This window comes from Pipra filicauda, unplaced genomic scaffold (assembly GCF_003945595.2).
Source record: "Pipra filicauda isolate LSUMZ 115617 unplaced genomic scaffold, ASM394559v2 scaffold674_size163209_pilon, whole genome shotgun sequence".
In the NCBI taxonomy this organism is placed as follows: Eukaryota; Metazoa; Chordata; class Aves; order Passeriformes; family Pipridae; genus Pipra; species Pipra filicauda.
Genome location: NW_024104836.1, coordinates 1 through 24,861, shown reverse-complemented (window position 1 = coordinate 24,861; position 24,861 = coordinate 1). Strand labels below are relative to the sequence as shown.

At 62.9% G+C, this 24,861-nt stretch overlaps 3 protein-coding genes across 19 annotated transcripts; 2 read left to right on the top strand and 1 right to left on the bottom strand.

Annotated features, from left to right (window-relative positions):
- Positions 1 to 4,193, top strand: MRPL45 (mitochondrial ribosomal protein L45). Of its 2 annotated transcripts, none has more exons than XM_027719662.2 (8): positions 1 to 147; positions 363 to 561; positions 718 to 835; positions 1,067 to 1,165; positions 1,783 to 1,831; positions 2,321 to 2,470; positions 3,044 to 3,217; positions 3,706 to 4,193. In XM_027719662.2, exons 1-8 carry the CDS (start codon positions 91 to 93, stop codon positions 3,763 to 3,765), a joined length of 906 nt encoding a protein of 301 aa, XP_027575463.2. In that variant the 5' UTR covers positions 1 to 90; the 3' UTR covers positions 3,766 to 4,193. The 2 variants fall into 2 exon arrangements, with proteins under 2 accessions (XP_027575463.2, XP_027575462.2); XM_027719661.2 differs by having other exon boundaries at positions 76 to 168.
- Positions 4,194 to 5,725: 1,532 nt separating this feature from the next.
- LOC113987175 (probable G-protein coupled receptor 179) lies at positions 5,726 to 18,562 on the bottom strand. 16 transcript variants are annotated; one of them, XM_039388677.1, is made up of 12 exons: positions 17,590 to 18,562; positions 16,983 to 17,091; positions 15,689 to 15,791; positions 15,004 to 15,191; positions 14,770 to 14,838; positions 14,306 to 14,415; positions 13,733 to 13,971; positions 13,063 to 13,201; positions 12,772 to 12,877; positions 12,110 to 12,256; positions 9,163 to 11,817; positions 5,726 to 7,557 (listed from the first exon to the last, which is right to left on the bottom strand). In XM_039388677.1, the coding sequence occupies exons 1-12, from the start codon at positions 18,429 to 18,431 to the stop codon at positions 5,893 to 5,895; spliced, it is 6,372 nt and encodes a 2,123-aa protein (XP_039244611.1). In that variant the 5' UTR covers positions 18,432 to 18,562; the 3' UTR covers positions 5,726 to 5,892. The 16 variants fall into 16 exon arrangements, with proteins under 16 accessions (XP_039244611.1, XP_039244609.1, XP_039244608.1 ...); XM_039388675.1 differs by having other exon boundaries at positions 5,726 to 7,114; positions 7,997 to 11,817; positions 17,590 to 18,561; XM_039388674.1 differs by having other exon boundaries at positions 8,398 to 11,817; positions 17,590 to 18,561.
- Positions 18,563 to 19,782: 1,220 nt separating this feature from the next.
- Positions 19,783 to 24,618, top strand: SOCS7 (suppressor of cytokine signaling 7; the record flags this gene model as incomplete). Its single annotated transcript, XM_039388679.1, has 3 exons — positions 19,783 to 20,119; positions 20,210 to 20,697; positions 24,554 to 24,618. Coding segments are annotated over exons 1-3 (811 nt in total), but the record flags the coding sequence as incomplete, so codon positions are not given.
- Between the last annotated feature and the right edge of the window lie 243 nt (positions 24,619 to 24,861).

The following is a 24,861-nucleotide window of genomic DNA, read 5'->3' as shown; positions in this document are numbered from 1 at the left end:
ACACAGGCCCCGCCCACCCCACCGCAAAACCACGCCCACCCCGCGGATCGGACTCCTCCACCTTCCCGGCAGCCCCCGCGGCGGGACAAGATGGCGGCCGCCATGGCGGCGGGGGTGGGCCTGAGGGTCCCGCGGCTCTTCGGGCAGGTCGGGCTCGAGGGGAGCGCGGTGAGGGGTTGGAGGGGCTTCAGGAGACCGCGGGGGACGTGGGCTGAGGGATGTGGGGCTCTCAGGGGCGAGGGAGTGCGCGGAGGGACGTGGGACAGGTGGTGTGTGTTCACGCCTGGGAGGTGTGAGGGGAGGTAAATCAAGATGTTGGAGCTGTGTGTGTCACTCCGGGTTTTGTTGTTTCCCTTCCTTAGGCTGTAGGGTCCCTGCTGCGCCCCGGAGCGGCTCCGTCCTGCCTCATCGTCCCGGTGAGAACGAGGAAGAGGAAGAGTTTTGCGGTCCCCGACTGGGCCCGGGAACTGACCCCCGAGGAGAAGATGCGGCGGCTCAAGTCCGCGGCGCCGATATTTCCCGACGAACACATAGAACGCACCTTCTACTTGGCTTCCACAGGTGGGGCAGCTGCTCTGGGGCCAAAGCTGAAGTAGCTCCTGGCCCAGCAATTCCCTGCGTGCTCCTCTTTCACCTCGCAAATATCTTCACCTGCTTCTTTGGTTCCTTAATTTTACTGGTTCTGAGCCCCCTCCTGACCTTTTCTCCCTCTCCCAGCTGACATCATAGACCCATATGTCCCTCCCGAGGGCGATGCCCGCCTGTCCACCCTGTCCAAGGAGGGGCTGAAGCAGAAGATGGATAAGCTGAAGCAGACAGCGGCCTCCCAGCTGGCGTGAGTGCCTCCTCAGTCATTAATGAGCTTAATTCTGTGCTGCAGGAGCTTTGCTGGGTCTGTGTTGTGGCAGAACTGGTGTCTTCTGTCTGTCTCTGTGAGATACTGGGGGGTTGAGAGGCTGCCATCACCCAAAACACCCGGGACAGTTCCATGTGGGATCTCTGCCATCACCCAAAACACCTGGGACAGCTCCAACCTGTTCCTTCCTTCCTTTTCCTGTCTTTTCAGCCTGCGGAAGATCAAAGATCACGACCCGGATTTCAGCACTAAAACCTTCCCAGAGAAGGCTCAGGAGATATTTATCGAGGCTCACAATTCCCTGGCAAAGTAAGACCCTTCCCTGGCTGGTGTGGGTTTTGTAGGACCTGCCTCTCTTTGTTGACATGCTCTGGTTTTCATGGAATCGTGGAAAGATGGAATGGTTTGGGTTGGGAGGGGCCTTAAAGCTCATCCAGTTCCACCCCCCTGGGATTAGAAAGACAAGGAGGGATTCCCAGGGTGGCTGCCCCATCCCTGTGGGAGTATCCAAGGCCAGGTTGGAGCAACCTGGTTTAGTGGAAGGTGTCCCTGCCCAAGGCAGGGGTGGAATTGGATAATCTTTTAAAGTCCTTTCCAACCCAAACCGTTCCATGGTTCCATGAAATGACACTCCACTGGTTGGCTCTGCTTTCCAGTGACAGATTTCAAACCTGCCTCGCTCTTGGTTCCAGCTCCAAACATCACTAAAACATTTGGGTCAGAACTGGCTCCCCTGTTCCTGTGCCCTTTCCCTGGAGCTGTGTCAGCTCAGCTCAACCTTCGTGCCCTCCTTTCATTTCATTTTTCACGGCTGAGAATTTGGCTTTTCCTGTTTTGCCAGGAGCCTGTGTGTCTCCTGGAAAGGCTGGGATTTGTGGGGAAGCCTCTTTGTTGTGCCCAAGTAACGGGGTGTGTTTGCTTTGCAGTTTCAACAAGCAGAAACTTCACTCCCTGGTGACCGAGCGCTGCTACCCCGTGAGTGTCTGCCTGCAAAATAGTGTGGGATCGTGGAATATCCTGAGTGGGAAGGGACCCACAAGCATCAAAGTCCAACCCCTGGCCCTGCACAGACACCCCAGCAATCCCACCCTGTCCCTCAGAGCGTTGTCCAAACGCTCCCTGAGCTCTGGCAGCCTTGGGGTTGTGACCAAACCCTGGGGAGCCTGTTCAGTGCCAGCCACCCTCTGGGGGAAGAACCTTTTCCCAAAATCCAGCCTAAACTTCCCCTAACACAGCTCCAGCCATTCCCTGGATCTTGTCACTGATCACAGAGAGCAGAGGTCAGTGCCTTGACCTCTTCCATGGCTTTTAAAGCTCTCTAAACCTGATCATGTCTCATTTTTTCTGGATGCAGCAAAGAGCTGGGAGGGAAACCCCTGATGACTGAACACCCTGTTGGATGCAGCACTTTTCTTGTTGTGTTCTCATCCGAGTCGAGCTGCTGCTTGTTTTTACCCCTCGCAGGACATGGTCCGTGGGAACAGGTACAAGACCATCAGGTGGAGGTTTGTGGAGTCCCTGGAGCCCCCCAGGGTGGTCCATGTCCGCTGTGACAGCCTCGTCAACAGGGGCAACCTCTATGGGCAGGTGACAGTGAGGATGCACACCCGGCAGGTACAGCCCTGAGCCCTCCTGGGGATCAGGGAATGGGTCGGGCTGGGAGGACCTTGGGGATCGTCCAGTTCCACCCAGGAACACCTTCCACCAGCCCAGGTTGCTCCAGCCTGGCCTTGGACACTTCCAGGGTTGGGACAGCCACAGCTTCTCTGGGAAATCCATCCCAGCCCCTCCCCACCCTCACAGGAAAGAATTCCTCCCCAATATCCAATATAAATCTCCCCTTTTTCGTTTAGAGCCATTGCCCCTTGTCCTGTCACTCCAGGCCCTTGGGAACAGCCTCTCTCCATCTTTCCTGTTGCTCCCTTCAGGTCCTGGAAGGGCACAGTGAGGTCACTGCAAAGCCTTCTCTTCTCCAGGCTCAACAATCCCAATTCCCTCGGCCTTTCCATGCAGGAAAGGTGCCCCATCCCTCTGATCACGTGATCACAGAGAATCCCACACTGGTTTGGGTTGGAAGGGACCTTAAAGCCCACCCAGTGCCACCCCCTGCCATGGGCAGGGACACCTTCCACTGGCCCAGGTCGCTCCAAGCCCTGCCCAACCTGGTTTTTTGGGCTGTTTTTACAGATTTTGGCCATCTACGACCGCTTTGGGCGGCTCATGTACGGTGGGGAGGAGGTGCCCAAGGATGTTTTGGAGTATGTTGTGTTTGAGAGGTACCTGGTGAACCCCTATGGCTCGTGGAGGATGCACGGGAAGATTGTCCCAGAGTGGGCCCCTCCAAAGGATCCCATTGTCAAGGTAATCCCAGCAGGAGAAGGCACCAGCGTGGCTGGGAAGTGCAGATTCCTGGTTAAACAGGGATGAAGACAAAGCTGAGCTCCCTGTGAGGGGAGGGTGGTGGGTTGATCCACGAGCAGAGCTGTTTGTTGTTGTGGTGTTGTCACCTGGAGCACCTGGAAGCTGGAACAGGAGGCTGAGGGCAGGTGTGGGATCATTTAGGGGGGTTGTTTCTCCCTGGGCCTGACCTGGCAAAGTGCTGCAGGGGCTCTGTCTCCCTGTGTTACTAAAAACAGATCCTAGAGGAAGGAGGTGAGAATTCCAGGGTGGTACGAGGCCTGTCATCCCACCCCATTCCCCCCTTGCGTTTTCCCTGTTTTCCCTCCATCCAATCCCCCCTTTCCAGAACCTTCTGCTCCCCTTCCTTCCTCTCTGCAACGTGAAGAATCCCCAGTGCAGCAGTTCAGAGCTGCTCTGCCTCCTGCTGATCCTGCTCCTTGCTCTTGCAGACGGTGATGATTCCTGGCCCGAGCCTGGATCCCTCACAGGAGTATGAAGAAGTGAAGTAGGAAGTTCTGGAACCTGCACAGGGACAGCAGTGCCAGCAGCCTGGGAGGGAGGCAGGACTGGGAATGGTTGGATGTGGCTGTGCCTGCCCTGGGAGCAGCCAGCAAACAAAGTGGCTTCAGAAATGGACTCCAGTCACCCCAAATTTGTCCTTAAAGGAGCGAGAGGGGCTCGGGAGAGGGATTTGAATGAGCCCTGAGAAGGGCTTTACTCTGTCCAAGGACTCTGTGTGCTGCAGCTTCACCCCCCTGTGTTTGTCCTCAGGGCCATTCTCTGTCCTGGACTTCCATTGTGAGAGCCCTTGGCTCTTGGAGAGCCCTTGGAAGTGTGTCCAGACGTGGGATATTTGTCACTTCCATGGGAAGTGTCACAGACCTGCTGGTCACTCATTAAAACTTCCACCAGTAGCTGCTGGCACATTGTTTTCCCATTCCCCCTCCCTTTTCCTACTGATTCCCAACCTCCTTTTTTTTTTTTTTTTCAAACAAAAAACCAGGGAAAAGCAGCAAGAACACTTTAAATCCAATTCTGGGGAGGGGGGTGCTGGGACTGGACTCCTGCTGAGTGGGAGTTTCCCCAAGGGGCTGCAGCACAGCACTGATAATTCAATTTAATGTCATTTTTGGCTCCTTGCAGGGTCAGCCTTTCCCAGGGTGGGGGTTTGGTGTTTGTGGCAGAGCTCGTGGGTTCTGTGTTGTCAGTGGGGGACTGGCACCATCCTGTGGACACACTGACATTTTGCATCAGTCCCTGGTTGTGCAGGATGGGTTGGGAAAACACCTCCCCAGAGGTTCCCTTTCTCCAGGGCTGGGAATTAACCTTCTCCCTGCTCTGCTCTGCTCAGCCAAGTCCCTCACAGAGCCAAAGACTCACTAGTCACCCAGTAACAAAGCTTTTGCTTCTTCAGCCCTGTCTTGCTTTTTAACTCAGCCATTTCCAGAGCCCTTTTATTTCATCCCTGAGAGTTCAGGGCATTTTCATTTCTGCTTTGAAAGAGATTTTGCAGAGCTGTTAGAAAAAAAAAAAGGAGTCGTGGCTCCTTGTGCTCGCAGCGTTTTCAGCGGGTTTTTTCGTGAATGATGTTCTTTTGGAAGGGCAGAACATCATCTTTCTGCTGCCTTGGGAGAGGAGCCAGCCATGGAATCCCTTTCATGTCTTTTGGAAGCCAGAGGGGTGTCACAATCTGTCTGTTCCTGAAAGGACTTTCTAAATGGAGCCTCTGCCTCCGCCTCGCTCGGGAGCCGGGGAGGCACTCGGGGCTCTGGAGTGTGGGAGCTGAGCCAGGGGCAAAAATAGCTCCCTGTGAGCTGCTGGTTGTGTGTGCTGGGACAGGTGGGGGGGTGACTCCTCAACCCAGACCTGCTCAAGGGTGAGAGAACTGGGATTGTTCAGCCTGGAAAAGGGGAAACTTCAGGGTGAGCTAATTGTGACCTGAAGGAGCTCCGGGGGAGATGGGGAGAGAGTGTTCCCCAAGTGCCAGGGCAAGGGGGATGGCTTCACACCCACAGGCAGGGTTAGGTGGGGGATTGGGAAGCAATTCTTCCCTGGGAGGGTGGGCAGGGACTGGGATGGCTTTCCCAGAGAAGCTGTGGCTGCCCCATCCCGGGAAGTGTCCAAGGCCAGGCTGGAGAAACCTGGGCTAGTGGGAAGTGTCCCTGCCCATGGCAGGGGGTGGAAGGAGATGGTGTTAAAGATCCCTTCCCCTCCAAACTGTTCTGGGACTCTGTGAGGTTCTCCAGCTCTGGCTCTGAATGAAAAGGGTTGGTTTTTTGTGGAATGTCTGCCTTTTGGGGGAGAATGGCCTTCCCATGGCCTTTCCTTCCAGCTGAGCAGCCCGTGGCTCCCCATCTCCCCTCTCCGACCTCTGCAGCTCAACCACCTCATTCCTGGGTTCCCTCCACAGCCCCTTCCTGGGGGATCTCTCAGCTCTTCCCCACCCCCACAAACGAGCCTCTCAGCCCACACTCTGTAACAACACCCTTTATTTGCTGTATTTACACGTCCTGACGTTGGTGTTGGACCAGCAAAGACCTCGGGCCAAGCACGGGGGCTCTGCAGGTGGGAGCAGCCTCCAGCCCCAGCCTTTCCCTCCCCGAAAGCCACGTCTGCCCTGGGATTTAGGGATGGGGCTACTGGTGATCCCACGGGCACACCTCGGGCTGGGTTTCCCTCTCACCCCCCTCCCCATCCCGGGGGGTCCCCCTGGCTCTGCTCTGGCCATGGTGGGTCGGGGTGGGATCCACACCCTCCTCTTCCCAGGGACACACCTCCGAGCTTTTCCTTGTGTCTGTGCTGGGCTTGGCAGGTGCTGATGGAGCCTCTTCTGCTTCCCAGGGACAAACCTCAGCCAGGCCAGTGCCAGGGCTGGAGCTGCTGCCCGTCCCTGGGGGCTGGAGGCTGGGCAGGAGCCGGCACAGGGGCTTGTGCTTGGCCTCCCCATCAGAGCTGCCCTTGGATTTTTCCAGCAGGGCAGTTGGAGACCCAACGCTGGCTCCTGCCACCGGCTTTGGCTTTCCCATCCTGGGGTGGGATGTTCTGTCAGCTCCCCATGGGTGCACACCTGCTTTGGAGCTTTCCTTCTCCCACCCCGTGGGCTCTGCTGCTTCCCAGGGGCAGATTTCGGATTTCCTGCTCTCCGTGCTGTCGGATTTCTTGGATGGCTCCTTCTCCATTACAGTTTTCAGGGAGAGATCCTCCGTGTCCGTGCTCTCCCAGGGACAGACGGACTCACGGTCTCTGCTCCCCTTCTCCACAGGTTTGGAGGGCTTTGGTGGGACTCTGTCCTTCCCTGGGGCTGTTCCTTTGTCCAGCTGAGGTGCAGCCACTTCCCAGGGACAGATTTCAGCTTTGTCACTGGATTTGGGCTCCTGAGCCTCCCAAGGACAGATCTCTGCCTTCAGGCTCTCCGTGCTCTGGGATTTCTTGGAAGGCTCTGTGCTCCCTGCACGGGCTTTGCCCGGGGGCTGCTCCGTGCTCTCCCAGGGACAGATTTCTGCTCTGTCACTGGATTTGGGCTCCTGGGCCTCCCAAGGACAGATCTCTGCCTTCAGGCTTTCCTTGCTCTGGGATTTCTTTGAAGGTTCTGTGCTCCCTGCACGGGGTTTGGCCTGTGGCTGCTCCATGTCTGTGCTCTCCCAGGGACAGACGGACTCACGGTCTCTGCTCCCCTTCTCCACAGGTTTGGAGGTGGCCACTTCTTTTGGTGGGACTCTGTCCTTCCCTGGGGCTGCTCCTTTCTCCAGCTGAGCTTCAGCCCCCTCCCAGGGACAGATTTCTGCCCTGTCACTGGATTTGACCTCCTGACCCTCCCAAGGACAGATCTCTGCCTTCAGGCTCTCCACGCTCTGGGATTTCCCCGAAGGTGACTTGGGCAGCCCTGTGCCCACAACATGGGATGTTCCCGAGGGTTCCTGTGTGCCCAGGCTCTCCCAGGGACACACAGCCTCCCTGTCCCTGCTGCCCTTCCCTGGGGATCTCTCCGGGCTGGCCAGCGCTGCCTGGCGCGTGATGCGCTTGTCCCCCCTGGAGCCCCCCTGGGAAACCTGCTTTGCCTTTGGCTGCTGGGAGGGAGGTTCAGCCCCCTCCCAGGGACAGATTTCAGCTTTGTCACTGGATTTGGGCTCCTGATCCTCCCAAGGACAGATCTCTGCTTTTAGGCTTTCCTTGCTCTGGGATTTCTTGGAAGGCTCTGTGCTCCCTGCACGGGCTTTGCCCGGGGGCTGCTCCGTGCTCTCCCAGGGACAGATTTCAGCTTTGTCACTGGATTTGGGCTCCTGGGCCTCCCAAGGACAGATCTCTGCTGATTTCTTTGATGGCTGTATGCTCCCAGTGTGGGGTTTGGCCTGTGGCTGTTCCATGTCCGTGCTCTCCCAGGGACAGACGGACTCACGGTCTCTGCTCCCCTTCTCCACAGGTTTGGAGGACTTTGGTGGGCCTCTGTCCTTCCCTGGGGCCACTGCTTTCTCCAGCTGAGGTTCAGTCTCCTCCCAGGGACAGATTTCTGCTTTGTCACTGGATTTGACCTCCTGACCCTCCCAAGGACAGATCTCTGCCTTCAGGCTCTCCACGCTCTGGGATTTCTTGGAAGGCTCTGTGCTCCCTGCACGGGCTTTGCCCAGGAGCTGCTCTGTGTCTGTGCTCTCCCAGGGACAGATTTCAGCTTTGTCACTGGATTTGGGCTCCTGATCCTCCCAAGGACAGATCTCTGCCTTCAGGCTCTCCGTGCTCTGGGATTTCTTGGAAGGCTCTGTGCTCCCTGCACGGGCTTTGCCCGGGGGCTGCTCCGTGCTCTCCCAGGGACAGATTTCTGCTCTGTCACTGGATTTGGGCTCCTGGGCCTCCCAAGGACAGATCTCTGCCTTCAGGCTTTCCTTGCTCTGGGATTTCTTTGAAGGTTCTGTGCTCCCTGCACGGGGTTTGGCCTGTGGCTGCTCCATGTCCGTGCTCTCCCAGGGACAGATGGACTCACGGTCTCTGCTCCCCTTCTCCACAGGTTTGGAGGTGGCCACTTCTTTTGGTGGGACTCTGTCCTTCCCTGGGGCTGCTCCTTTCTCCAGCTGAGCTTCAGCCCCCTCCCAGGGACAGATTTCTGCCCTGTCACTGGATTTGACCTCCTGACCCTCCCAAGGACAGATCTCTGCCTTCAGGCTCTCCACGCTCTGGGATTTCCCCGAAGGTGACTTGGGCAGCCCTGTGCCCACGACATGGGATGTTCCCGAGGGTTCCTGTGTGCCCAGGCTCTCCCAGGGACACACAGCCTCCCTGTCCCTGCTGCCCTTCCCTGGGGATCTCTCTGGGCTGGCCAGCGCTGCCTGGCGCGTGATGCGCTTGTCCCCCCTGGAGCCCCCCTGGGAAACCTGCTTTGCCTTTGGCTGCTGGGAGGGAGGTTCAGCCCCTTCCCAGGGACAGATTTCAGCTTTGTCACTGGATTTGGGTTCCTGATCCTCCCAAGGACAGATCTCTGCCTTCAGGCTTTCCTTGCTCTGGGATTTCTTGGAAGGCTCTGTGCTCCCTGCACGGGCTTTGCCCGGGGGCTGCTCCGTGCTCTCCCAGGGACAGATTTCAGCTTTGTCACTGGATTTGGGCTCCTGATCCTCCCAGGGACAGATCTCTGCTGATTTCTTTGATGGCTGTATGCTCCCAGTGTGGGGTTTGGCCTGTGGCTGCTCCATGTCTGTGCTCTCCCAGGGACAGACGGACTCCCGGTCTCTCTTTGCTTTCTCCTCCTTTCCAGATGCACCAACTCCAGTTTCTTTCAAGAGACCCCGACTTGCAGAAGGGCTTTTGCTCACAGTGGATGGTCTGAGTTTCTCTTTACCTGATGGAGGTTCAGCCCCTTCCCAGGGACAGATGTTGGCTTTGTCACTGGATTTGGGCTCCTGATCCTCCCAAGGACAGATCTCTGCCTTCAGGCTCTCCGTGCTCTGGGATTTCTTGGAAGGTGATTTGGGCAGTGCTGTGCTCCTGGCAGGGGGTTGTTCCGGGGGCTTCTCGGTGCCCAGGCTCTCCCAGGGACAGATCTCCTCCTTTATGCTCTCCATACTCTGGGATTTCTTGGACTCAGCTTTTTCCAGGCTTTTCCTGACGAGCTCTGCAAACATCCCGGTGTCCCCGCGCTGTTCCCAACGGCCGCCCGTCCTTGCTTTGGTATCTCCCACTCCTCTGGATCCTGGCTTGCCTTCCCTTTTGGAGGTGTCCTGCCTCAATCCCTCCTTCCCTGCTGGAGCTGCAGCCTCTTCCCAGGGGCAGATTTCTGTTCTAGGACGTGGCTCATCCTCCACTTCCCACGGACAGATGGTGGCCTTTGTGCTGTCCACGGATCCATGGGATGAAGGTTTGGGCACACTCCCAGCTTTCCCCGCTGCATCCCAGGCTCTGGCAGTGTCCCGGCTCCCCCCAGGACCGAGGGGCTCAGCTTGGCTGCTCCCCTTTTCCAGCACCTTGGCCGGGCTCTCCTCACCCACCAGGAGCCCCCCGTCCTCCCGGGAAGCAACGGCCTCTTGGCGCAGCAGGGCTCCCCTTCCCGCTGGGATTCCAAGGGATCCTGGGGGAAAAGCCCCAGCCCCCGGCTTCCCCCTGGCCTCTCCCTGCACGCTGGTGGTGGAGGGCTGGGGGCTGCTTGGGGCGGGCTTTGCAGGTGGCTGCTCCTCCTCCGTGTGCTCCTGGGGCTGGATGGACCCGCTGGTCCTCTGGAGCCCTTTGGCTGTTCCTTCCTCCAGCGTGACTGCAGGAGCATCCTTCCCTGGATGCGCTGCAGGAGCATCCTTCCCTGGATGCACTGCAGGAGCATCCTTCCCTGGATGCACTGCAGGAGCATCCTTCCCTGGATCCACTGCAGGAGCATCCTTCCCTGGATGCACTGCAGGAGCATCCTTCCCTGGATGCACTGCAGGAGCATCCTTCCCTGGATGCACTGCAGGAGCATCCTTCCCTGGATCCACTGCAGGAGCATCCTTCCCTGGATCCACTGCAGGAGCATCCTTCCCTGGATCCGCCCCAGGAGCCCCATCCCCTTCCTGGGGCTCCACCTGTGTTTTCCCACTGGGCTGCTCTGCCACTTCATCCCCACCAGCTGTCCCTGGCGCCAGACCGTCCCAGTGTCCTTCTGTCCCGCTGTCCCCCCAGCCCGTGGCTTCCCCGGGGGTGGCAGCGTTGTTGTTGTGCTGGCAGGGCACCGTGTACCCACGGCTGGGGGGCTCTGGCCTCTGCCTGCCCCCCTCGGGGCTTTTGGCAGGGGGGGCCGGGCCGGTCCCCCCGAGGGACGTGGCTGAAGCCTCGGCCAGGCTGGACTTCTCCCTCCTGCTGCTCCCCCTCTTCCTGAAGCTCCCCTCGCTCTCCCTCCTCCCTCTGAGGACGCTCTTCCCCCGGGAGCGGTTCAGGGCTTTGATGGCCAGGCCCAGGCTCCGGAAGGTCTTGGCGGGGGGCGGTTTGGGCTCGGGGGTCTCCGTGTCACCGGCGCTCCCCGAGTCTGCTGCCTCGGCGGCTTTTTGTTTCCTGCTCAGGATCTCGTCCTGGATCAGCTCCCAGGGACAGACCTGTGCCGAGATGGGGGGTGGGCTCAGCAGCCCGCCCTTCCCCGCGGGGGGGGACGAGCGCCCCGGGTGTCCCTCCGGTGTCCCCTCCGGTGTCCCCTCCGCCTCTCCCGCCGGTGCCGGGGGGTCCCGCGGTGGCTCCGCCGGCTCCAGGGAGTCCCCAGCGGGCACCGAGTGCCTCCCCAGGCTCTCGTAGCGGACGGGGGGCACGGGGGGCGTTTTCCTCACGGCCACCCGCACCTTCCTGGGCGGGTGGGCGCTGTCGATGCTGACGCTCTTGGTGGGCGCGTAGGTGACGTGTTTCTGCACCTTGGCATCGCCCAGGGGGGACGTGTCCTCCTGGGAGCAGCTCTTGCCGGGGATTTTGGCCTTCCCGGCGTCCCCGGGAGGGGCACGGCCGGGAGGGTGCCTCGAGGCCGGGGCTGAGAGCTGCCTGCTGCTGTGCCAGCCCTCCCGGGCGGCTCTGCTGGCCGCCAGCAGGGCCTCCTCCCGCGCCCCGGTGACGACGCTGTGTGACTTCTGCAGGGCGGGCGCCCGGGCCGGGGGTCTCTGCCAGTGCCCCGACAGGTTTTGGGCGCTGGCCGACTTGCACACGAGCGGGGCGGCGTCCAGGGAGTCGCTGTCGGATCGCTCCAAGGTCACGTCCATCTCCTCCCTCCCCGGCGAGGGCTCCTCGGCGGGGAGGATGCCGGGGCCGGGCGACCCTCGGGGGGGCCCCTCGGAGCTGCGGGACTTGCGCAGGGCCGAGGAGCGGCGCCGGGATCCCTCGTCCCGCATCCTCACGCCGGTGCCGCCGGCGTCCAGCGGGCGCCTGGCGGAGGAGCCGCGGCGGCCCGGGATGCTCCCGCGGTCCCCGGCGCTGCTCCGGCGGGACGGGGCCTCGGGCGGTTCGGCCCCGCGGCGCAGGATGGAGCGGGCGAGGCTGCGGCGGGAGCTGCGCTTCCTGGGCAGGTGGGGGTTGTTGGTCGCCATCCGCCACGTCTTGTGCACCTCCAGCTGCCGGTAGAGCTTCTTCAGCTCCTCCTGCGCCGGGCGCAGAGGGAGAGGAGAGAGGAGGGCACGTAAAGTGGGGGATGTAAAAAAAAGCCCCCCCCCCAAACCGCCCAGGCTGCCCCCGCGTCCCCAAACCCCCCCCCCCTTCCCGCCCTGCCCGTCCCCTCCAGCCCGGGTCACACAGAGGGTTTGCCCGCCCGGGGAGGGTCACCCTGTGCCCCCTTCTCCCCCCCCCTTCGCTTTGCATCAGGAAAAGATTGCGAAAGGCACCTCTTACTCTGCACAACCAGCGTCAAAAGAAGGTCCTGAGTGTGCCACCCACCCGAATGTCATCGGGGTCGAGACTGTGCTCGCTCCAGGCGGACGCGATGCTGCTGTTCAGGCAGGAGCCCGAGCGCCGCATGTCCAGCTCGTCCTCGTACACCTCGGCCGTGATCTCCTCCCGCAGCGGAGAGCCCCTGTGCAGGAACTGGGGGGGGCCAGGAGAGGGCACTCACCGAGGGGTCCCTGAAGCACCAGGGGACCCCAGCCCCAGCTCCCAGAGTCCCTGGGCTGAGCGTTGGAATCGTGGAATCACCAGGGTGGGAAAAGCCCTCTAAAACCGAGGCCAGCCTGTAACCCGTGTCCCCACTAAACCGTGTCCCCAGGTGCCACATCCACGTATTTTTGAGCGCTTCCAGGGATGGTGATTCCACCACCTTCCCTGGGCAGCCCATTCCAAGGCTTTACAACCCTTTCCATTAAGAAATTTCCCCCCAAATCTGAGCCAAATCTCCCCTGGTGCCACTTGAGGCCGTTCCCTCTCCTCCTGTCCCTTGTTCCCTGGGAGCAGAGCCCGACCCCCCCCTGGCTCCCCCCTCCTGTCAGGGAGTTGCAGAGCCAGAAGGTCCCCCCTGAGCCTCCTTTTCTCCAGGCTGAGCCCCCCCAGCTCCCCCAGCTGCTCCAGCCCCTTCCCAGCTCCGTTCCCTTCCTGGGACACGGTACCTTGGGGATAAAGAGCAGGGCCAGGGTCATGGTGACGGTGCCGTGGGTGTGAGCGAAGAAGAGGAGCAGAGTCCAGTCAGGATGCAGGGAGGGGATGATGATGAACCTGGAAGGGGCGAGAAGGGCAGTGCCAGGTCCCACCAAGGCACCCACAGCCCCCTCCCCACCCCCAGACCCCACGGCTTCCCCCTGCCTGGCGATCCACGGCTCCCCCCTGCTTGGGGACGGTCCCTGAGCATCTCCAGGGATGGGAGTCGCCATTCCCAGCCCCTCCTGGGCCCCGTGTCCTACCTGACCACGTGGAAGGCAGCGGAGATCATGAGCTCGTTGTGGAGGGCGATGCCCATGTAGCGGGGCTCGTGGAAGGCGGAGGGCACGGCCCGGGTGGCGTAGCACAGGAAGCTGCCCCACAGCAGGAACAGCATCTCGGCTGTGGGGCAGAGCAGGGAGCGATGCTGAGCACCCAGCCCTGGCACCCTGCGTCTTCTGGGGGGCACCCATGGGTGCTGCTGCCCGGCAGGACCCCACCGCATCCAGCCCGGCACGTTCACCCCGGGTGCTGTTGGAATGTGCTGGGTCTGGATCACCCCTTGGCACGGCCTTTCCAAAGACCTCTGGGACTCAAGAGCTGCCCCAGGTGATTTACCCAGGGCCAGGGTGATGGGAACCCCTCCTTGGAGCAGATTAAATGGGACAAGGAAACGGAAACCCTGCACGGCACATTTAGGGGAGGGGGTCCTGGGGCTGTGGGGACCCCTGGGGTGCCCTGGGGGTGGTCTCACCAATGACCATCAATCATGTAGGGCTGTGGGGACCCCCGGGGTGCCCTGGGGGTGGTCTCATTGATGACCATCATGTAGGGCTGTTGGGACCCCCGGGGTGCCCTGGGGGTGGTCTCATTGATGACCATCAATCATGTAGGGCTGTGGGGACCCCCGGGGTGCCCTGGGGGTGGTCTCACCAATGACCATCATGTAGTCCCAGCAGTCGTGACCGCAGATGTAGAAGTGCAGCCCGTGGGTGGTCTGGGTGCGGATCACCAGCGGGATGTTCTTGCTGACGTTCTCCAGCATCCCGATGGTCCAGGCCGCCAGGAACCACAGCACCAGGAGCAGGATGGGCGCCAGCAACTTCAGCACCCGCCCGCTCGACACGTAGGGCGCCCGCTGGGCCGAGCGGGACAGGAACACCTTCAGCACCCTGGGGGGGGCACAGGGGTGAGCCCCCGGCCCTCCCTGCCGTGGGGGTGCTGAGCACCCAGACCCACTCACCATGGGGGTCCTGAGCACCCAAATCCCCCCGCTGCAGGGGTCCTGAGCATCTAAACCTCCCCACTGCAGGGGTCCTGAGCATCCAAACCCCCCCACTGCAGGAGTCCTGAGCATCTAAACCTCTCCTCTGCAGGGGTCCCGAGCACCCACATCCCCTCACTGTGGGAGTCCAGACCACCCCGCTGCTCCCCATTAGGGGGATCCCGACCACCCAAACCCCTCAGCACGGGGGTCCCGAGCCCCGAGCCCCCCGCCCTGGGTACCTGTACAGCTTGAGGGTGATGGTGCCGTAGACGGTGGCGAAGCCGAGCATCCGCACCCAGCGCAGGACGATGCAGCGGAAGATGCTCGGCTTGAAGTACAGGATGAACACCTGGAGAGGTGGGAGGCAGGGATCACGGATGGCACGGCGTGGGTCCCACCTCCAGAGCCTCGGAAATCACCTGCTTTCAAAGCCAAGCACCCCCCTCCCCTCCCCTTGACCCCGCGGCACCCGCCACGGCAGCTCGTGCGGGAGGGAGAGGGGATTTGGGCAGGGATTAATTCCCGCAGCCAGCAGGAGAAAAGGGATTTGGTTTTCTGAGAAGGTTTATACCGCAGCCCCCAGGGACCGCGCCAGCAAAATTAACAATTAGGTGGAGCCGTGCCCGTGCCCTGCTTGGGGCAGTTCCATCCTGTGAACTCCATCCCGGAGGTTTTCAGCTCCGGGGAACAGCTGGATACTCACGGGGAAGTAGAGGAGGAGGGATCCAAAGAGGATGGTCTCCAGGAGGATGATTCCCGATGCCCGGATCCTCTGCAGGGACAGAGGTGTGAGGGTGCAGCCCAGAGCCTCGGCTGGTGCCCAGAGGGGATGGAGCCAGGGCAGGGGGATCCCCCTCCCTGAGACTGCAGGGTTTGGCGTGGGAGGGGAGCAGGGCAGGGGGTCACGGCGGAGGGGGAGGACTCGGGGACACCTTGCCTTGCTCCGTCTGAAGTGGTAGGAGACGAGCATGCTGAGGAAGATGGCCAGCATGCAGCAGGCCTGGCACGACAGCACGGCCGCCCGCAGCACCGGGTCCTCCTGGATCAGGCACGGCTTGTCATCCTCGCAGGTGGCACAGCCCGGGCGGCAGGGCCAGCATGCCAGGCGGGACCCCCCGTCCGGCCCTGGGGACACAGTGAGGGCAGGGTGGAACCACTGCACCCAGGGGGAACCACCACATCCAGGGGGAACCACCACATCCAGGGGGAACCACCACATCCAGGGGGAACCATGACATCAAGGGGGAATCACCACGTCCAGGGGGAACCACCATGTCCAGGGGGAACCATGACATCAAGGGGGAATCACCACGTCCAGGGGGAATCACCACGTCCAGGGGGAACCACCATGTCCAGGGGGAACCACCACATCCAGGGGGAACCACGACATCAAGGGGGAATCACCACATCCAGGGGGAACCACCATGTCCAGGGGGAATCACCACGTCCAGGGGGAATCACCTCATGCAGGTGAAATCACCACAACCCAGGGCTTGGTGGCACTTCCCATGCCAGGGTGCACGTTCTGGCTTCCCAAAGCCCCCCATCCCTGGATCCCACTGCTGTATCCATGGGTAAAACTGGGTGAAACGAGGCCCCCCGGGGCCTGGCACGGCACCCACCTGCCCAGGCACCGCTGGCCACTCCGCCGGCCCCGTAAAAGCCCGGCCTGCACCGGCACAGGTACCTCCCGAGGACGAAGCCACGGCTCTCCTGGGGCACACACTGAAGGAGACAGGCTGAGACACTCAGGAGGGCAAGGGTTTGTCCCCCACCCCGTGTGTTCCCCCCATCCCTGCATCCCCCCAGCCCCAGGGGCTCCAGCAGCCCCCAGCTCACGGCTACCTGACCCCACACCATCCTCCCCCCCACGCTCAGGACGAATCAGTGGTTAAACATTTCAGAATTAAAAGCCAGAGCTTGGCCCCAAATCCCTCCCTAAAACCTAAATGGACACCTAATGCAGCCGAGCGCCCTAATCCTGCCCAGCCGTGACGGCAGTGCCAGGCCAGGCACTGCTCCCTAATCCCCCCCCCCCCGGCGCATCCTGCCCCGAACGGGCCGTGCTGGCGGCCCTGCTGGGCATTGTTGTTTTCTGGAGGGATGCCCGGCACTGAGCCCGTCCCTCCGGAGGGCACCGCTGGCAGGAAACAGCGGCCGGTGACGCCTTTCCCACGTGGGGACAGTTTTGGGCCGCCGGGGTGGGACTCCAAAGCTGGGAGGAGGTGGGGTTTGCCCTGGCTGGGGGTGCTGATGGTGGAGCCAAGCCCTGAAGTGCTCGGGCATCCCCGGGTGGGCGCCGGCAGAGGGGATGGGGGAGTTGGGGTGATGTGCCCAGCGGCTGCCAACCCCCGTGCCCGCCGTGCCCGCGGTGCCCGGGCAGGGAGCGGCCGGGTCACACGCCCGAGGCTGGCGGTGGGGAGGGAAGATTTGCACAATAAACCCCTCGCTGCGGTGCGGGAGCAGCTGAACGAAGCAGATGGATCGGCCGGGAGAGGATAAAGCTCAGCCCGGAGGGAGGGACACGGGGCAGGGGCAGCCCGGGGGTGGTTCGGTGTGGGGGTGCCCCAGCCCTGCTGGGGATGGGGATGGGGTGTGGGGGTGCCCCAGCCCTGGTGGGTGCAGGGATGGGGTGTGGGGGTGCCCCAGCCCTGGTGGGTGCAGGGATGGGGTGTGGGGGTGCCCCAGCCCTGGTGGGTGCAGGGATGGGGTGTGGGGGTACCCCAGCCCTGCCCGGTGTAGGGATGGGGTGTGGGGGTACCCCAGCCCTGCCCGGTGTAGGGATGGGGTGTGGGGGTGCCCCAGCCCTGGTGGGTGCGGGGATGGGGTGTGGGGGTGCCCCAGCCCTGGTGGGTGCAGGGATGGGGTGTGGGGGTGCCCCAGCCCTGCCGGGGGCAGGGATGGGGTGCAGGGTACCTGGGTGCTGTTGAGGTCACAGCGATGTGTGTCAGAGAACCAGCCCGGCCCGCTGGCGCACTGGTCGATGGCCACATCCCGCAGCTCCACGTCCACCCGCACCACACCCCTGTGCAGAGGGATGGGGTCAGCCCCGGGGGTCGTGTGGGCCCACCCCGTGCCTCCCACCCAGCGTGGCCGTGCCCCACCGCTGTCTCTGGGCTGGCACTGGTGTGGGGACTGGGGGGGGATGATGTGAGGTGTCAGCAACGTCCCCAGACCCCCGGACAGGGATGTTCCCCCTCGGAGCCGTGTCTGGAGATCCCCAGCTCCCAGGAGGGGTGCCAGCCTGGCTCACCCACCCCCAGCACGGCCGTGACAGGGGGGTCTGGGGGTGGCAGCACAAGGTGGGCAGCACAAGGGGGTACCAAGGGAGGGCAGGGGTCACCTCCGTGCCCGGGGATGTGCAAACACACACGTGCAGCGCTCACACCCCCCCCCGAGGGACACAGGCAGGGTGCTGGCACACCCCGGGGTGACACCTCCAGCTGCACCCTCCAGCACACACACGGGGCACCCCCCAGCCCTCTTAACAACCCCCTCCTCAGCCCCTCCGGGCTCCACTTACTTGAACTCGGGGCTGAGGTCTGGCTTGAGCCCGTAGAAGGCGGAGGAGAGCGTGACCGCCCAGGCGGGCAGGAACCTGCCCTCCCGGCACTCCAGGAACGGCGGCGACCACCTCACGTGGCCCGGGTCCCCCACGTAGCTGTCCCCCCGCTGCCACTTGGGGGTCTCCATGCTGCGCAGGTCGTTGCTGAGCACGCGCTTGCGGAGCTGGGGGGTCTGCTGGGACTTGAGGGCGTTGAACCACTCGTTGTCCCAGCTGAGGTTGCCCAGGCTGGGGGCGGAGGCCGAGACGTCCTGCAGCAGGATCTGCCCGTCCCCCTTGGTGGCCTGGAGCATCAGCCGGGGCTTGGGGGCCAGCGGGTGGGCGTCGAGGGCCAGCACGGCCCGGCGCACCCACGGGTGCCCCTCGGCCAGGCTGCGGACCAGCGCCTGGTACCACTCCACGTCCTCGGCCACGCTGGCCTCGCGGATGTCGTTGGTCTGGAAGAGCATGTTGAGGAAGTTGGCGGTGTGTGCCAGCGCCTCGGGGGCGGCCCGGAGGGCGGCTCGCAGGGCCGGGGGGGGCCCCGGGCCGGGGGGTCCCGCCGCGACCCCCCCGCTGCAGTTGGCCCGGGCCAGGCGCTGGGCATCCCCCGTGCGCAGGAACGCCAGCGCTGCCGCCGAGCCCTCGGCGTCCCCCGGCGCTCCCGGCTCCAGGGTGGGCGCCCACGAGGATGAGGGGCCCGGCGACCATCCCGCCGGCCGCGGGGGTCTCTCCTGCGGGCGCTGCCCCGCCGTGAGCACGGTGAGGTGCACCAGCACCGCGCGGACGCCCCAGAGCAGCGGCCAGCGGCGCGGCTCCATGGCTGGGGCTCAGCGGAGCCCCCCGTCCCCCGGCGGCCCCCCCGGCCGGCCCGGGGGGCGCATGGCCGGCAGGGACCCCCGCGCTGCCCGGAGCCGGCCCCGCGCTCTGCCGCCCGTTCTCCTCCCTCGGCGATGCCGGAGCAGACGTCACCGGCTCCAAACCGTGTTCAGCGGCTGGCGCTGCCCGGAGCCCCCCCGCCCGCCCCCGCGCTCCCGCTCGGGCCGCAGCGCTGCCCCGGAGCCCCCCGCCCCGAGCCCCGGGGGGACCCTGCGCCGAGCCCCCGGGGGGACCCCCGCACCCCGGCCCCTCGGGCTGACCGTGATGCAAGAGCATCCTGATGGGAAGCCATGGCAACGGGAACGGGAATTTTCCTGCCGGTATCCCAGTCCCCTCGGCAGCCGGGGGGGGAGCAGGGCGCCCGCGGGGTCCCCAGATGGTCCAGGGATCCAGTCCCGCAGTGCCCGCACCCCCCCCGGCCATGGGGTGGGAACGGGGGTTGTCACCCACCCGGGATGTCCCTGTGGGGCTGCGGGGGTGGGTGCGGGATGGGGATGGGCGCGAGCAGGGTCCGAAACCCACCCTCCAAGTGTGATGTCCTGGGTCCCGCGCAGCACTGCCGTGGTTACACAGGGGAAACTGAGGCACGGGAGGTGCTCAGCTTCCCCCCTCCCCGGCCTGAAGCAACGGTGACCTCCCTTTCCACCAGCCCCGGGCAGGTGTGGAGAGCGCTGGACCCCATCCCCGCTCCTCCGGTGGGGCGACAAACGGGGCAAGAGCCGCGAAAGAGCCGTGCGGGGCTCGCAATGTGAAGGTGACGGTGCCTCCGTGCCTCAGTTTCCCCTGCAGCTGTACCGGGATGGGGAACGAGTCCCCTGGGTCGCGGCCGGAGCTTCGTCTCCGGGTGTCCCCGCTGCCCCCCTATCCCACCCTCCGTGCCCCCCAAATCCCGCTCGTGGGTGCCGGGGCTCGGAGCCGGGGCCGCCCGCGGGTGTCGGGGCAGTCGGTGGGCGCGGGGGCTCGGAGTGCATCCCGGTACTCGGAGCGCATCCCGGTGCTCGGAGCGCATCCCGGTGCTCGGAGCGCATCCCGGTGCTCGGAAGGAGGTCCCGGTGCTCGGAGCGCATCCCGGCGCTCCCACCGCGTCCCCGCGGCCCCTCCACGTGCGCACGGGGGGCTCGGGGCCGGGGATGGACAACATCCACACACCGGGGCGTGACCGAAACCACCGGGAGAGGCGGGACCGGGGCCGGGGGGGCGCGGCCAGCGGCGGAAGCGCGGGGGCGGAGCGGGAGCGGCGGCGGCGGCGCGGGGCGGGCCGGGCCGGGGGGGCTCCGCGGCCGTGCGAGGGCGGCGGCGGCGGCCGGTGCCGGTGCATGTCCCGGTGGCCGTCCCGGTGCCGGTGCCCGCGGGCCATGCGGCGGCCGTAGCCATGCAGCGCGACGGGGATGCGGCGGCGGCGGCCGCGGCCTCGTACCGGGTGCTCAGCCGGCTGCTGGGCTATGGCCCCGGGCCGGAGGCGGGCGCGGCGGGCGGTGCCGGTGCCGGTGCCGGCGCGGCGGGCGCGGTGCCCGGCGCGGGCGGGCGGCTGTCGGTGCCCGGCGGGCCGCGGCCGCAGCTGATGGTTTTCCGCAACGCGGCGGCCGAGGGGCGGCCCGGCGAGGACGGCGGCCCGGCGGCGGCGGCGGCGGCGGCGGCGGCGGCGGCGGTGGCAGGGGGGGTCCCCGGGGGCGGCGGGGCCGAGCTGTGCCCGCGGCACCGCTGCGCGCTGGAGCCCAAGGCGGCGGCGGCGGCGGCGGTGTCGGGCTGGGGGGCGGCGCAGGGGGGGCTGGAGCTGCAGCTGGCGGCGCTGGGGCTGCGGCCGCCGCCGGGGCTGGGGGCGAAGGGGGCGGCGGCGGCGGCGGGACCCCCCTGCCCGTGCCTGGGGCCGCCCGCCGGGGAGGAGACGAGCGATGCGCTGCTGGTGCTGGAGGCGCTGGAGCCCGACGAGGCGGGCAGCGGCTCCGAGGACGAGCCGGGGTCCCCCGGGCGCGGGGCCGCCCGCAGAGCAGCCCCCGGCCCCGCGCCGCAGCCCGCAGCCCCCGCGGGCACCGCCACCGGCCCCGGCGGCAGGAAGGGCTCGCTCAGGATCCGCCTCAGCCGCCTCTTCCGCACCAAGAGCTGCAGCGGGGGCTCGGCCGCCGGGGATGCCGCCAGCGCCGCCGCCACCTCGGCCGGGAGCCTCACCGACGTGTGCGGGGCCCGCGGACGGGAGCAGGAGACGGGCAGGTACGGGGGGCGCGGGTGCGGAGGGCCGGGGCGATGGGATGGGGCTGTTCCTGCGGTCGGCGGGGATGGGGAGCCGGTGCTGCGATGCCTCGCTGGAGGGTGACACAAAACACCGGCTCCGAGCTGGGATCCGGCCTCTCAGAGAAGCGGCGAGGCCTCGGTGCTCGCACGAGCACGGCCGGAGGGGCTGGTGGAGCAGGGACACGCCGCTCCAGCCTTGCATCTGCAGTGGGGACGGTGGAGAAACATCTGGGAGCAGGACCAGGAGCGGGGCTTGGAGCATCAGTCCTGTGAGGAGCAGCTGGGGGGGCTCAGCCTGGAGAAAAGGAGGCTCAGGGGGGACCTTCTGGCTCTGCGACCCCCTGACAGGAGGGGGGAGCCGGGGGGGGATCAGGCTCTGCTCCCAGGGAACAAGGGACAGGACAAGAAGAAACGGCTCCAAGTTGTGCCAAGGGAGGTTCAGTTGGAATATTAGGGAAAATTTCATCATGGAAAGGGTCGTCAGGCTCTGGAACAGGCTGCCCACGGAAGTGGTGGGATCACCATCCATAGAAGCGTTCAAAAAACACGTGGATGTGGCACTTGGGGACACGGTTTAGTGGCCCTGGTGGGATTTGGTCGAAAGTTGGACTTGCTGATCTTGGAGGGCTTTTCCATCCTTCATTTTTCCATGACTGATGAGGTGATGGGTGGCTTGTGGGAGCCACTGGAGCCCCGGGATGCTGCAGGTGCAGGGAAAGCGCTGTCCCCTCTGGTGAGACTGTGCTGGATCCAAGGGACTGGAGTTCCCTCTCACTTCCCACATCCTGCAGGGTCATTTCCTGAGGCTCCAGTGGCCTCGGGGGTGGTGGGTGCTGCTCTGGGGGCTCTGCTCTCCCTCCTGGTGCTCCGTGCAGGACGTGGCAGGAGGAATAATGGGCAGCCAGACGTTGGCTGGGATGGAGGGACAAATCCTGGGATCTACTGTGGGACCCCCATGTGTCCCCCTGTTCCATCAGCCTCGTGTTCCAGCTGTTTGGTACCAGCTGTGGAGGGCACAGAGCTGCTCTGTACCCACTGCATTGTCCAGAAACCACCTTCCATGACATTCCCAGCAGCAGAACCGAAATCCCTCACGGAGGAGGCCGGGAGAGCCTGCCCAGGTCTGGGCAGCAGCCTGGGAGCAGCTCGGGATAACTGGATGGACTCAGTGTTGCAGCACAGCCCTTTCCCTGCAGGGTTCATTATCCTCCCGTGGGGATTTTTGGGGTGTGTTCCCTCCTCCTGCAGCCAAGGACCTGCTGGGGGATGAGCAGGAAGCTTTTCTCCAGGCTGGAGGTGCCGACCTGGGGTGGTGGTGACAGAGCCCCGCAGGCAGCCAGGGCAGGCCCAAATTACCTCGGAACGAGCTCCCCTTTGAAGCAGAGGATGGGTTGGGAGGTGGCAGCTCCCAGCCCTGCAGCTGGGCAGGGGTTGAGTCCTTTCTGGAGCTCCTGTGCCCCCGAGGAGCCTCCCCTGGCACGTGGGGTTGGAGCAGCTTTAGACAGTTCCCGGCAAAGGACTAAATGGGCCTCAAACGAGGTGCCTGTAATGACATAATGTTTGCTAATGGGCTTGTGGTTAATTGGAGGAGTCCTGGGACCTCCCAGGGCAGGGATCAGGTGGTGGAGAGCTGGGAGGGAGGGCTGGGGAGCAGAAAAACACTTGGGAATTGCTGCCTGGATCTTCTCTTGGTCAGGGAGCTGGATGGTCACTTCAGTGGTCACTTTACTGGTCACTTCTCATGCAGCTCCTTGCACTAATTAGACATTTTTTAAGCAAAGGTTACTTCAAGGTGCCTGATGCAGCAACTCTTGTGGTTCAGAGAGGACTCTGCTCCTCCCAATTCCAGGAATCCCATCCTGATGATGAGGGCAGTTATTAACGATGCTTTTGCTCCCCTGCTGGTGGGACAAGGACGAGTCAGCACCTTCCCTGGGTTCTGCTGAGAGCTGGAGGTTGTTGCCTCCTGACCTGAGGCCCCCATGGATGTGGGATGGAACTGGTGCTCTCCATGAGCCCGTGGATTTGGTGGTTCCTGTGGATATAACTTTTGGGTCGACTCCTGCCTCTGCTTGTTCCCAAACTCTTGTCCCTGACAAGGGAGCTGAAGCTGCTCCCTTGGTCTGTGGCTGGTTATTTAACTTTTAAACATCCCCAAGAGGCAGAATTCCTGCTGTTTGGGCTCGGATAAGCAGGATTCCTGCCCACCTTCCCATGGTGCTGCCAGCCCTGGAGCCAGCTGGGTGCAGCTTTTCCCCCTCACCTGCAGCAGCAGTTTGGAAGAAAACCAGCCCTGTTGTCCAAAATCCATAACTGGGCTCTGCTGACCTGCAAGAAACTAAATATGGACGGAAACACCAACACGTGGCTCCTCACCCAGGGCCTGGGAGTTGGGATTTAAAGGTTAAAGTAGCAAAACTGCCTATTTTGGGGAGGAATTTGTGCAGCAGAGGAGGTTGGAGGGAAAGGGGGCAGGGTTGGGCACAAGCTCAGGCAGCTGCCACCACTCACCTGCCAGGTCGGTACCCGAATTTATCAGTTGGTTGTGTTGGTGACCCTAAAATCCTGATTTTTCTGGAGCTCCAGGCATTTCCCAGATTTGTGTGCGTGGAATTGGGACCCAGCAGAACGTGAGAAGTGTGGAATAGGTTTTCTGGGGGGAGACTGGAGTTGGGAAGCGGAAGATTTGGTCCATGGGAACCGTTTCTTGCTCTCTCCCTGTTGCTGATGAAATGGGAAATCTGGGAAATCGAGGCTGTGAAATCTTGGCATGAAATGGAGCTGTTTTGGTGACAGGAAAATGTTCCTTTCTGGCTGCCTTGGTGGGTGGGAGCAGAGCTGTCACTGCATGTTAAGGTTGGTTGGTATTAGTCCAGAAGTGTAATTTTGGGTGTGGATGATAATTGGTGAATTGAGGGGGGGAAAAAAAACCCAAAACAACCCAACCTCGAATAGGTGTGAGAGGCTCGAAATCAAAACACTTCCACACGTTTTAATGGGGTTTTATAGAGAATCCTGGGATCATTTAGGTTGGAAAAGGCTTTGTGGTTCATTGAGTCCAACCATTAACTCAGCTCTGCCAGGATGGTGGTGAGAGCTCTCGGTGTTTTTATTGGTGAGCAGGTAACATTAAAAGTGTGAATAAAAGCGATGTGTCTGGGCACAAAGAAGAGAAGTTGGCTCACCCCAGCCCTGGATTCACGCTGTGGGAGTTCCATGCTCTGTGCCTCAGTGTTTTCTCTGCCTGGATGTGGGAAGATCCCCTTTAACATTCAGGAGGAAAGGTGCTGGAAGGAGTGGGGAGAGCACAGCATTGCTATGAAACCAGCTGGGAAGCGACTTCACGGGATTGCTGGTACCCCTGGCAGTCACCAGAGGGGTGGTTTTAGCTGTTTCCACCTCTTTTGGGATCTCTGGGTTTAGCTGCCCTCCCCTCCCCCTGTATTTTGGTGGCCTCCAAAGGCACAGCCACGCTCCAGGCACAGCCCCGGATTGCTCAGGGACCCAACCTGTTTGTCCAAGGAATTTGGCAATGCCCAAGCCAGGGCAGCAGCGTGAGGTCTGTTGTGAAACAGCTCCTTGGCTCTGGCTGCTGGACTTGCTTGGGCTTTTCTTTCCAAGGGCTCCATTAATTACCTCCTTAGGGATTTGCTTTGTGGCAGGACGGAGCCCCAGCTCTCCTGGGCCTGCCCTACTTCGGCCAAAGCCCTGCTCTGGGAGTGGGGTTGGGCTGGATGGAGCTGCTGGGAAGGAGGGACAAGGTCCCTCCTGGGCTGAGAAGGGCAAACAAGGGGTGTTTTCTTCTGCTCACCCCGTTTTTTCTTGTTCCCAACAGGAAACACAGACTGACAAGAACTCAAAGTGCCTTTTCCCCGGTTGTGTTCAGCCCCCTCTTCACAGGTGAGGACTCGGAAGGTTCCTTCCAGTTTGGGGTTTCATTTTTTTTTTTTTTTTTTGCTGTGAAATGTGCTGAGTGAGGAATGTTGATCCCACGAGATCCCAAACCAGGGTCTCTGTGGTGTCCCTCTGGCCTGCTTGGCCTTAGACCCGAAAAGAAGGGTCTGAGAGCAAGGAGAGGGCTCTGAGAGCAAGGAGAGGGGTCTGAGAGAGGGGTCTGAGAGCAAGGAGAGGGGTCTGAGAGCA